Source organism: Panulirus ornatus, chromosome 51, assembly GCF_036320965.1.
Source record: "Panulirus ornatus isolate Po-2019 chromosome 51, ASM3632096v1, whole genome shotgun sequence".
NCBI classification, from domain to species: domain Eukaryota; kingdom Metazoa; phylum Arthropoda; class Malacostraca; order Decapoda; family Palinuridae; genus Panulirus; species Panulirus ornatus.
The window spans coordinates 1,524,160-1,537,005 of record NC_092274.1 but is presented as its reverse complement, the minus strand read 5'-3'; the positions used below and the strand labels follow the sequence as shown (position 1 = coordinate 1,537,005).

General features: G+C 36.4%; 1 protein-coding gene across 4 annotated transcripts; it reads right to left on the bottom strand.

The window, feature by feature from the left end:
* Window positions 1-261: 261 nt before the first annotated feature.
* On the bottom strand, window positions 262-12,225 carry Noa36 (zinc finger protein 330 homolog Noa36). 4 transcript variants are annotated; one of them, XM_071691757.1, is made up of 7 exons: window positions 12,136-12,225; window positions 9,679-9,809; window positions 8,897-9,067; window positions 8,493-8,606; window positions 6,597-6,714; window positions 5,135-5,299; window positions 262-4,668 (listed from the first exon to the last, which is right to left on the bottom strand). In XM_071691757.1, exons 2-7 carry the CDS (start codon window positions 9,796-9,798, stop codon window positions 4,472-4,474), a joined length of 885 nt encoding a protein of 294 aa, XP_071547858.1. In that variant the 5' UTR covers window positions 9,799-9,809; window positions 12,136-12,225; the 3' UTR covers window positions 262-4,471. The 4 variants fall into 4 exon arrangements, with proteins under 4 accessions (XP_071547858.1, XP_071547859.1, XP_071547857.1 ...); XM_071691758.1 differs by lacking the exon at window positions 12,136-12,225 and adding an exon at window positions 11,603-11,683; XM_071691756.1 differs by lacking the exon at window positions 12,136-12,225 and adding an exon at window positions 11,406-11,680.
* Window positions 12,226-12,846: the final 621 nt, after the last annotated feature.

Below are 12,846 nucleotides of genomic sequence, written 5' to 3'. Positions count from 1 at the left end.
CGAGGACACTGAAAAATCTTACATAACAACGCTCTGAAAGGTAAGGAAGATTGTACTATGTAACATACGTTTCTGTTATGGCAATGCCAATCAGAGAGGAGACTCTGATGATCAGTGAGTACACTTTTCAATGCTTTTCATAAACATATGGCTCTGAAATCAACACAGTTTCTCACATTTTCAGTTACTTACTAACTCTGCTCCTCAGGTCCACTTAAAACAAATAATTCGACTTAATGATAAGGTTAGACAGTAAGAATATAGCTGGTAATAAATTTTATTCACATCTTCCAGGTTGCTATACACCCAAAACTGACTATGACATCAACCAAAATGTTTTGAATGTGACAACTCTGATCTTAAGCAAAGACAAACTGTTAAACTCCATTCGTTTCTGAACTGCTGGTAACACCTGCTGAGCAACCATGATGCACATGCCAAACAGTGAGAATCAAGTATGTACCTATCCACCCACAGCTAACAATTGTAAGAATAAAAAAAAATAAGTTCTGAATATGAGAATTGTGCCCGAAGTTACACAAAGGTAAGGTGTTAAAACCTAAGCTTACTTAGAACAGCTGATAACAGCAGTGCCACAACCACAAAGCTGAAGCCAAACTACCAAGACAAAGAAATTTCCTTTTTTCTAAATCTACTTCAAACACAAGCATTGTATCTGATACAAGTCTGCAGCCATTCATCTCACTAAATATGAGGTGCACTGGCTCAAACTGCTCCAGTTTCAACTGTCCCACGTAATATCCAAAAAGCCAATTATAGCTGGTGTACCCCATTCAGGAAAAAACAAGTGACCATGATCACAAATCTAAATGTTTTAAAACAACAGAGAAGATCCATTGAATGAAACTGCAATACATACACATAAAATAAATCAAATAACTAGTAGATGAACCATTCCTTCATTAATATTTTTAGGGAATTTTCTTCCTTCATAACATTTATGAGGAATCTTCTTCCTTCGTTAATATTTATTAGGAATTTTTTGCCTGCCATCTTTACACAGCAAGACAATATTCTGCAACTAGATGTAGTGGTAATCCTTGGACCACAACACATTTGCTGAATACTTCTATGATCATATGGAGGAATAAAAAAAATAGAAATGATATTCCATGTATTCTAGCTAGAGGAGATTTCACTTGTAAATAAAGTGTTTCCTGTGGAGACAGGACATAATGGTTGTATAAATGATTACCCTAGTATCAGAAAAGCTGTAAAAGATTTATGGTACATTATCCCAGCTCTATTCTGATTTAGCACAATTTCACAATCAGTATAAACACCTTTTTTTTTTCTACGTTGAAGGCTTCAGTCACAGACTAAAGTCCACATCAAGGTCGGGTCTTAATTGAAATAAAGAGAGAACTATGAAGCGGAAAAAGAAAAGACAAGAGAAAGTATCTATGATTTTTTGAGGACATGAAAAACCTATCTTTTGAAATGAGCCAGGTCACAGGTAATGGGAAAGACATGAGAAGGTAGAGAGTCCCAAAGCTTTGATATGTAGGGAAAGAAGCAAGTGTCAAAATGACCCACCCTTGAATTGCTCAAGGCCACACAATAATCACGTCATGCAGCAGCTTCCCGAGTACTGCATGGTCTACCTAGTGGTGGGGGCATACAAAAAGCCAGCTCCCAAGAGCAAAAACCAAAATAATACCTACAGAGGAGGGAAAGTGAACCAATAATGCAGTGTAGGGCAAGGGGGTCAAGTTTGGAAGTTAGCCTGTGACAGTTTATAAGTTGGACTGCTTTTGACTCGACCCTGTCAAGTAAGGATACAGAGGTAGAAACACCCCAAATGTGAGAGCAGTACTCCATACAATGATGAATCAATCCTTTTTAAACAGGGCAAGTGTTCAAAAGAGAAGAATTTTCGACATCTAAACAGGACGTGTACCCAGTTTCTTAAGAGGCAGACTTAGCTATTCCTGTAATGTTGGGTTTCCAAGAACAAGTGGATGCTACAGTAATACCAAGTATGTTCATTTAGTCTAGGAGTTGGAATCAAAGAACTGTCAAAGGAGAGGCAAGAGTTGTGAGGAGTTTTTGATAAAGAGATTGATACAAATTGGGTCCTGGAGGCATTAACTTAACAAGATTTTGTCTATCCCAATGAGATATCCTGTCCAAGTCTGAGTTTATTGAGGAATACATAACTAAGTTAAAGAGCCCAGAAATGCTTGAGAAGCAAACTGACAGAATATGTTTAGTATCTGGAGCACAACTGGAAACAGAACCACTACCAGAGGGAAAATTGCAGCCATGAGACTTTTAGTAAAAGTATGAGTTCTTGTGTGCCAGTTATAAGTAACACTGAACAACATTCAAGGAGTGGCTGTTACGATACTTCATTCTTCCCTCCATCAGCTAAGCTGTGGAATTGTCTTCTTTCTTTTGTCTTTCTCTCTTCACCTAACCTTTCTACAAACACTTGCAGACCCCTGATTAATTTCTACTTTCCTTCTCTCTAACAAGACAGCCTTGGTCAAGGAATATTTCCATCGCAATGAATAAATATACTGTAATGATGTTTAATGAGGAAATAAAGTGGAAGAGTACTGGATGGAGAGAAATGGTTGAAAAACAGGAGGAATGGTGTATGCATGGGAGGCATATCCAATTCAACTTGTGTCCATTCTATTACAGCACAACCTAGTCAGCCCTCTCAATCAAACTCACTCGCTCACTGACACAACTCTCACTGACAATGTCATTTCTTACACTATCAACTTACCTCACACCAATTATCAACCACATACATTTCATTTACAGCCCATTCACACTCTTCCATTCTTTCCAACCTAATCTCGGCTAAAACCTAGGAGGGACGAAGGGTAAGTGCTATATTAAACAGCATCAAAACTGACTGGAATCCCATACCAGCCAGTGGGTAGAGGCCAATCAAATTTTAGTATTTTGGCTTCTATTTGATGGTTATCAAACAGACACTGCCAACAGGTTGAAACCCTCATAGGTTTCAAAATCTCACATATAATTAGAGAAAACAATATCTGCAACATGAGTACTAACAGTAATATTCATAATTTTGTAAATGAAAGAATGTGTGTGCAAGTGCACATGCAATGGCATTAGTACTAGGAAAGGTTTTAAAAGAACCTCCTTTCTGCAAATGTAAGAAAAAGCATATTGTATATACTAAGGACAAACAGACAGCCTTCCAGACATCAGAGGAATATGCACCATTTCTACTGCAAATAACATGGTGTGGATCTCATGCATATAGCCAAGCACCTTTACCAAAAATTAAGTCTGCAGAACCCCATCCAAATTCATGCAGAACAACTATGAGCACGGACACCAAATTCTCTGAATAAACTTGATACCACGTAACCTATCTCTACTGTACACTATGTACTTCCCACACTTAAAGCTGAGTGTTTCATGCAGAATATCTTCAGAGCACTGACATTTGTTTATTCAAGGTGCGTTATATGTGTGTAATGACTCACTCTCCTTAATTAAGTTGTAAAATACATCACAATGAAGAAGAAAAGGCACTGATGAAATGGAATTCTAAACCAAATGAATGCAGCAACAATCGAGAGATACTGCTCAGTAATTATGGTGCATGCAATTTTCATCTGATCAGTTTTCACAGTCTGAGAGAATTCTTGAGTCTAACCAGGTGCAACCAATAACAAAATTTTCTGATTTAATCTTAACCATATAAACCCTAAGTCCCCTTCACAGAGCTCCTGCAGCTTCAAGGCTGCACAATATTTCATAACAGGGAAGGATGAACTCCTTTTCTGTGAGAAGCTCTTCAGTGAAATTGTGCTCACTTTTGTCAACACACGATGATACAGCCTCGCCGAAGAGGACTTTTCTTTTGCAGAGTAACTATAAGCAGGCAGAGTCTGGTAACACCAATTCTTATTATAAATTCCATAAACAAATCACAGTAAGTATATGATTCATAAAAACATCAAACGCTTACAGTTCACTATAAAATCCACTTCAATCATGTATAAACTAATTACAGCATGAAATATAACAAATCATTTGGACATTCAAATTTCTAAACTCTACTCATAGAAAAATAGATTTTCAAAATGTTTTAATTAATAATTCCAATGTTAATCTTGAAATCAATCATTCAGTGTCTTGTTACCAGAATTCTTTGCATAAACAACGTTCTAAAATAATGACTTCTTAAAAATTCTTTCTTAGATCTGAAACTTGTGTTTAGTTATCAAACTCACTATTTATAATTTTCTAATGCAAAAATCTTCTTATAGCAGAGTAAAACTGAGATGATCTACTGAAAACTTTATAGGGCCAATAAGTAACTATGTGTAGGTATAACAAAGGTAAACTGTTTAGAAATATCAGAATGTCATTCAAACTTTATGACTTCCAAAATTTTCTTGTTATCCCAAAACTTACAAATTTTATTACAGGAACTGATGTTAATATTTTTCTCAGACTATTTGCCCTTCTCTTCTGTTTCTTCTTCCTCAGATTCATCCTCATCATCATCCTCATCATCATCTTCATCATCATCATCATCATCTTCATCATAAACATAATTATAGCTGTAACCATATCCAACCGCTCCTTCATCATCATCATCATCATCACCACCAATGCCCATTTGTTGCCTTCCGAACTTATGGGTGCGAGCTAGGGAACAGATACATACCATTAGACTAATGAGACAAAGCTTACAAAAAATCAGGATTCTATAAGGAGAGTGTACAAAAGTACAATTCAAGAAGTTGTTGTGAAAGGAAGACAACCTGTGACATAGGGACATAGAGTCGAAGAGTACTGTAGGAAGAGAAATGGGGAAGAATGTGTGAAAAGGCACATGTGAGTGCGGCATGAGGCATGTTAGGACAGGGATAAGTGGAGACTTTTGTCATGGTCATCCCGCTGATGGGAGTTCCTGCAGGGAACAAGTGTCAGAGACATAGAAAGAGAGATATATATTTATAAATAAAAACTTTTCCCCTTACACAAAATAATCTGATTACAAAAGCAATCTAAAGTACCAAAGTTTCTATCATCTTATACCTCAGAAGTAACAATGATTAATAACCTTGTAAAGTAATGACAAAAAATATACAATCCCAGAAAAGTCACTTACTTGACATGCTTAGTTCCTTAGTTTCTTCTGTATCAAAGCCACATTTAGGACAAGGTATCTTCTGCTTGTTATCATATTTGAAACCTTTCCTACGCACATGTTCTTCACAATAGCAAGTCTTACAACGCAGGCAGGAGTACTGTCCATGACGATTGCAAGACAAACCTGGGAATAAAATATCGCGAAAATACTAAAATCTTTGGATGAGCCGTATGTTGTTGATCACCATTATTTTTGGAGACTACAGTTACTCTATCATCTACTAGATATGCTGAGTAGAAGCCTACACAAAACAGACCAATCATAGAAATGGATGGATGGAATGAAAAAGATTTTGAGCAATCTGGGCCTGAACATCCAGGAGGGTGAGAGATGTGCAAGGAATAGAGTGAAATGGAACAATGTGGTATACCTGGGTCGACATGCTGTCAATGGACTGAACCAGGGCATGTGAAACATCTGGAGTAAGCCATGGAAAGGTCTGTGGGGCCTAGATGTGGAAAGGGAGCTGTGGTGCATTAAACATGACAGCTAGAGACTGAGTGTGAACGAAAGTGGCCTTTTTTGTCTGTTCCTGGCACTACCTCGCTATTTCGTGTGTGGTGGGGTGGCAACGGGAATGGATGAAGGCAGCAAGTATGAATATGTACATGTATATACATGTATATGTCTGTGTATGTATACGTTGAAATGTATATGTATGTACATGTGCACGTGGGGCATTTATGTACATACATGTGTATGTGGGTGGGTTGGGCCATTCCTCATCTGTTTCCTTGTGCTACCTCGCTGATGCAGGAAACAGCAATCAAGTATAATAAATATAATAAATATAAATGTAATAAATAAATATAAGGAATATATAAAAAAATTACCTCAGAGTTACTCACATTCAATCTAGCTCTCTAAATCCCATCCACAGTCAAGCACCAAAGACTATTACATAGTTTCACCTGACTACATCATATGCGCCCATTCAGCACACTGACAGCATTACCCCATGAATACCACAACATTCCAAGTACTTCTATGCTATGCATGCCCCTCACCATCCTGAATATTCAGACCCTAATGATTTAAAGCATTTTCTAATTAACGCATCCAATTCCATTTCTGTCTCCCCTTCCCCCTTGATCCCTCCACTTTTCTTAAGTGTATTCACTTTATAAGTTCCTCTTCACTCATCATCCCATTTATCCAAACCCTCTCAAAGCATCATGGTCTGCTCTCTTAGTCATACAGCACCAGTTACCGCACCTCTCTCCGACATTATCATTCCTTACATGATTAATCGGCCTCATTCCACATGTTGTCTTCAGGTATTTAATTTCCAATACCTCCATCTTCCTCCCTTCTTATGAATTTAGGGCCCGAGACATGCATCCATACAACGCTGAGAGGACTACTATACCTTCAATGAGATATAAACAAAAAATTAAATTATGGTATGATCAATACTCACACTTATATGATTCCTGCTCCAGTACCTGGCAAGAGGCTTGGTGCTCAAATTGGTCATCTTCACACAGAAAATTCTGACAGTAGTGACAACGGAAGATTCGGCCACCATGACTCCATACCTGTTGTGCAAAACATCAGTACATAAAATGATATTCTACCACAGTGGTAATTCAACAACATAATTATGAGATTTCTTTTTAAATAGGATATATGATTTTTCTCTCATTACTAAAACTATCAGGATCTGTCAATAACATCTCTTGAGGTCATGCATAATACAGTGCACCAAAACCAGAGCCTACCATCCACAGCCGAGCCCCACTTCCTAATCTATGGTTTATCTTAACAACTTCATACAACCTGGTTCAGCCCCTTTACAGCTCACCCTATAGGTAATTATATCATCCCCATAGAGCACATCAGTCCACGTTAATCTATCCAATGCATGCCTGAATGATGTTCATTCTGATATATACCGTATAAACTCGTCTATAAGTCTACCTCATGTATAGGTGGACCCTTAGCTTCTGGCTATGAAATCATTCATTTATGATATGCTTTGTCTATAAGTCAACCCAAGTCTTTGAGGGTAATGTAACAACAAATCAGGGTAATAAAGCACCATATTTAAAGGGATATAAAAACCTATTTCAGAAAATCCTCACTAAAAAACCCTCTATGTCATATAAAGTGAGGTTCACTGAGCCTGAAACACCGAGCACTGATGGCAAATTGTTTACCATTCACTGTCACGGCACTTTACGCTAAAACGCAGGTAGTTTCAAAAAAATGTATATTTCCATTCAAGTATTTATTCTAGTCAATTGGAATAGAATATTATTCTAATCCAACAGTTTCTTTTTACTGACAATCGTTTGGAAAGCGATCTAGGTAACATCTTTTGAACAAAAGAAAGCGGATCAATTGTTTTTGTCATGATTTTATCCCTTTTTTTTACTGTAATATGTATTTCATTTCAGCAAAAATATAACATTTCCGGGAATGTATCATATCAAGCAAAGTATGAATACAATATCACCATAACAGTGGTTTACTGAAAACTATTGAAAAAAAAAAAGTAACATCTCTTAAACAAGGGAAGGTTAGGTAAAGTCTTGCTTTTATCATGTGTTCTATCCTATTTGACATCGATATACATCACCTTTCAGCAAAACTACTATTTATTTCTGAGAAGACATTCATTCATGCAGAGTTAGGGAAAAGTAAACTTGTTTTTTCACTGAAAACAATTAGAAAAACACATACTGTCTAGCTGATACAGCAGAGCCCTGGTTACTTATGCTTTGCCTTTACATCAGCCCTTCCTAAGCAGCCTTTAAAAATGTGTTTTTACTCATTGTCGAGCTTCTTATTTTCCAGAAATACAAGTTTGTATATAATATAATATTACAGTACTTTTAATTACTAATTGGGGCATATTTTAAATTTCCATAGTAAGCCATTTACTTACTATTTGTATGTTACAGGGAGAGTTTAAAATTTGTGCTGTACCGTCTTTTAACCTTGTTTATATGTACAACATCTTTACTCCTATGTATATACACACACCCAGACACACCCTATCCTATGCCAGAAACCCATTTTCTCAATCAGCCCCTAAGGGAGGTTGAACAGCTGGGTGGACTGTGGACTAGCTGCTGTGACCAGGATTCAAACATATGCAGGTTTTATCCTAAGTGGCCTGTGCATGTGAGTCAATAATGCTAACCTCATTTCCAGACAGAGGACACAGACAGCGAAAGAGTAGAAGCAAATGGACAAAACCAGAAAACAACAAAGTTGTTCTGAAAATTTGACTGACAAGAAGCACTACGCCTAAATGAGTTAAAAATGAATTAATATCGATAAAGGAAAATGTACCAAACACACTACTTACATCACGTTCACACTCTATACAGACGGCGTCAAGAAGAGGACATGTACATGCATGGGTCTGTAGACACTTACGTGCATGACATACCCATGCTTCGCAGAAGTCACAGATAGCTCCCTGCAATGAAGGGCCTAATTACCAAACTGCAAATGTGGCTAATAACACTGCAAAAGACTTATCCATTAAATCAAATTTTCAACATCATAAATGCTATTTTTTTCTTTTCAGTTAAAAGGCACAAACAAAGCAGTAACACATACTGAGGATACAAAAATAACATATCATGTCTAATAAAATTCCAAAATGATTCAGCAAAGCTAGTAATTGGGAAAAAAGGCCTTAAAATATGAATACATTAAAATACATATGATACATGTAATACAATATGAATACATTATAATACATACCACCATACCCAAACCTGTAGTGTATGTGCCAGCGTGCTTCACCACACAGTCACCTGTCTTCAGCATACACTTTGTTTTGCCACAGTGTGCACACTGTGGCAAACGCTGGATAGACTGACAGAAATAGCAGAATGCACGGTTCTTCTGACGCCTCTGACATCTCTCACATTCCTGAAATGATATACAAATAATTCTGACATCTCTCATATCCCTGAAATGCCATGAATAACTCTGACATCTCTCACATTCCTGAAATAACATAAGAATAACTTATATGCCTGAAACATTCAATCACATTAAGCTCCCTTCATGTAAGTTATTCAGGCCATGAAAAGAAAGAATTTAAGCTGACACATTTCTTACATACACACAAAAGTAAAATAAGAATATATACCAGTTATATCAAAATCACTGACTCATAATTAAACAATAATAACAATTCCCTCTTTTGCAAACATATGTATGCGAAGATTTATCCATGCAGTCAAACACGTACATCTCTTAAAAACATAAGCCAATGAAATCTTAAAAACATACATACATTCTAACTTGATATCTAAATGAATTAAATCTATACACTGTTCCATACCAATAAAAAGAACTCTAAATCTTGTGCTATAATGAAAAAGTTCTACTAAACAAAATCTAATTATCAAATAAAAGATGGATAAATGTAAGAGCATATCACACCAAACATACAACTTGGAAAGCTTTTAAGAACAAGAGTGTGGTGATATCACTTGCTCCCTCTCTTGACATGTGATGTTTTGTTTTATGCTCACCATAACAGAATTGCAAGGAAGATCAGCCAGAGAACGATTGGCACGGCCCTTTCTTAACTCCTTCTGCCGAGCCTTTTGCTTTTCAGCCTTCTTCCTCTGTCCTGTTTTCTTCTTTGGCATCTTGGTAATTTCTGTCAAACAAAATATTTTGGTAAAATGGAAGTTAACCTGAGTTCATAGAGACTATAACACCAAACGATCCAAAAAGGGTAATGGACATATCCTGGAAAAGAGACAAGTCATTAAGGTTGATAGTCTATGAAAATATCATGTGGTGAGTGCTCTTCTTCACTTCAATGTTGGCCATGATTGCTGCTAAATGTTGGCCATAGTTGGTGTTTAGTGATGACTATAGCTGCTACTCAACGGCTGGTGTTCAGTGTTGGCCATGGTTGATGTTTAGTGTTGGCTATAGCTGCTACTTAGTGCCTGGTGTTGAGTGTTGGCTACAGTTGAAGCTTAGTGTTGTCCATTGTTGGTGTTTAGCGTTGGCCATGGCTGCTATTCAGTGTTGACCATGGTTGGTGTTTAGTATTGGTAATGGTTGCAGCTTAGTGTTGGCCATGGTTGGTGTCCAGTGAATTGGACACAGATGCTTCTATTCAGTGTTGGCCATGGTTGGTGTTCAGTGTTAGCCATTGTTGTTACACGCACGTCAAAACTGTATTGCACAACAACAAACAATTATTTTGGGCCAATCTAGTGAGGAAAAGGACTGCAACAGCATTCTTTATGCCCTCCTATAGACTACTTAGGGAACTTTAGATAACTTCTTATACAATGGAGTAAATTCGTTACCAGTTTATAAGTTAGTGGAACCCTTTACTAGTCTTACCATATGTCACATGCAAAACACTGGCAAGTTTTATATTGCAGTTTTCTCTCTCAACATTTATCACAAGCAAAACATTAGCATGATTAAAACTGCAGCCTGGAACTACATACCTGTATCGCACAAAAAATACTGACGAAATCGAAAGTGCAGTGTGGTCCTGCACATTCAATAATACCTTTTTAAATTACTTTTATACATAAGTGTATTGCAATGATAAGGGGAATAGTTCCCTTACTAGTTTTCAATTCTTAAACATCAACACTCTAATGTCCTCTTTGCAATCACTTCTAGTAAGGTAATTAAGTTCACTAACAATCTATTCTTCCAAAATCTATTTTTGCAGAGCTCCCGAACTAATGATCTACTACCAAAATTACAGAAAATCTTCCCTTGGCTTCAGAGCCCTGCCCACTTAAAAACCCAGAGACGTAATTTCATTGCAAAATCTAAATTCATAAAAGGAAAAAGTACCTCGTGTCTCTTCTGCTACCTGGAACAACAGATTTATATGGTTTTCATCGATGATCGTCAGTTAGTATCACCATCTTAAATGAATAAATAATTTACGAGATTTATCTACACTTCCATCCGGCAGGCATGGGGAAGACTACCTATCATGTGGATTAAACATCGTTAAGGGAAATCTATTCCTCCCGTCACCTAAAGACACTCATCTATACACTTATCAACCTTCCATAACAATAAATTTACATGAATTTCAAATATGCAAAATGAGAAAAGTAATTCACGTCCCAACTACAAATCTATTTCAACAACGAAGGCCATCATGAACGGAATGGCTGAATGTAAAAGATAAAATACAACAATTCTGCAATAGTCTTCTAAAGGGATATGAGATTCATATGGCAGTAAACATGATAATTCCACTTACACGTTAATGTTGTGAAAGCCGCATACAACCCGTGGATGTTGTAGATCCGCTACAGTTTTCCCGACATTTTTTTTTTCTTAATTTCGTTACAACTTTATCGACCTTTTACGGTTGAATAAAACTTACTGATCATTTTACAAACAATGATAATATCCTTAAATATCAAGCATGCCACCAAATAACGCAGTCCTACTTACAATATGACCTGATTATTATATAGAAATACACCAGCACGATTCCAACAACTTAGTCTCACCCGTAGCAAATGTTACAGTAACAAAATCTTATTCTTTTATTCTATCTTTACATAAATCATACTCATTATATATATATATATATATATATATATATATATATATATATATATATATATATATCATTTTTATTTATATTTTGCTTTGTCGCTGTCTCCCGCGTTTGCGAGGTAGCGCAAGGAAACAGACGAAAGAAATGGCCCAACCCACCCCCATACACATGTATATACATACACGTCCACACACGCAAATATACATACCTATACATCTCAATGTACATATATATATATATATATATATATATATATATATATATATATATATATATATATATATATATATATATACACACAGACACATACATATATACCCATGCACACAATTCACACTGTCTGCCTTTATTCATTCCCATCGCCACCTCGCCACACATGGAATACCATCCCCCTTCCCCCTCATGTATATATATATACACATACATTTTTTACAGGGAATCAACTCTGCGAACTGTGTCCTATAAAACCATCCGTGTTTACTTCCATCCTCGGTGAGGTCGTTCGTGTAAGTCGTAATCCGACTGATTCATGACGTCATAATCCGGAAATATTGTTCGCATAACATGTATGACGTCGCAGACGACTGGATTTCAACGTCTTGGTGGGATGTATAAGAACTAATATCTAACGTGTTGTGTTCGATTTCCTTTTATAAGATGTCGTAAAAAAAAAATAGTTTACAGCAAAGTGAATGCTAATAAAGTTAACAGCTGTTAATACTATAAAATGAAAATGACGTCAAAAAATCCATAAAGTTCCAAATAGGAATTTGATCTCTACTGGCACTTATACACTATCCTTTGTCTACATATCTATTGAAAATCTGTTTATATACACCCTGTATATATGTTCAGTAAAGTGAAATTTGTATTACTATTGAAAGTGAAACAATTCATCAAACACACCAATTCCTTACATCATAAGAGTTCAAAACCATGAAATCCATTCCTGTTGCCTACATAAGTAGACAGTAGCGTTTTCATGTCTATTGATAGTTTTTTTTTCCCTCGTAGCCTTTTCTTGGGCCATTGGTTCAATTCCTTCTTAAACCCATTTGGTCTAATCTATATCTTCTGCGACATAAATAACACCAGACCCGAAATCCTTCATTAATTAAAGATTCCTTCAATGTCT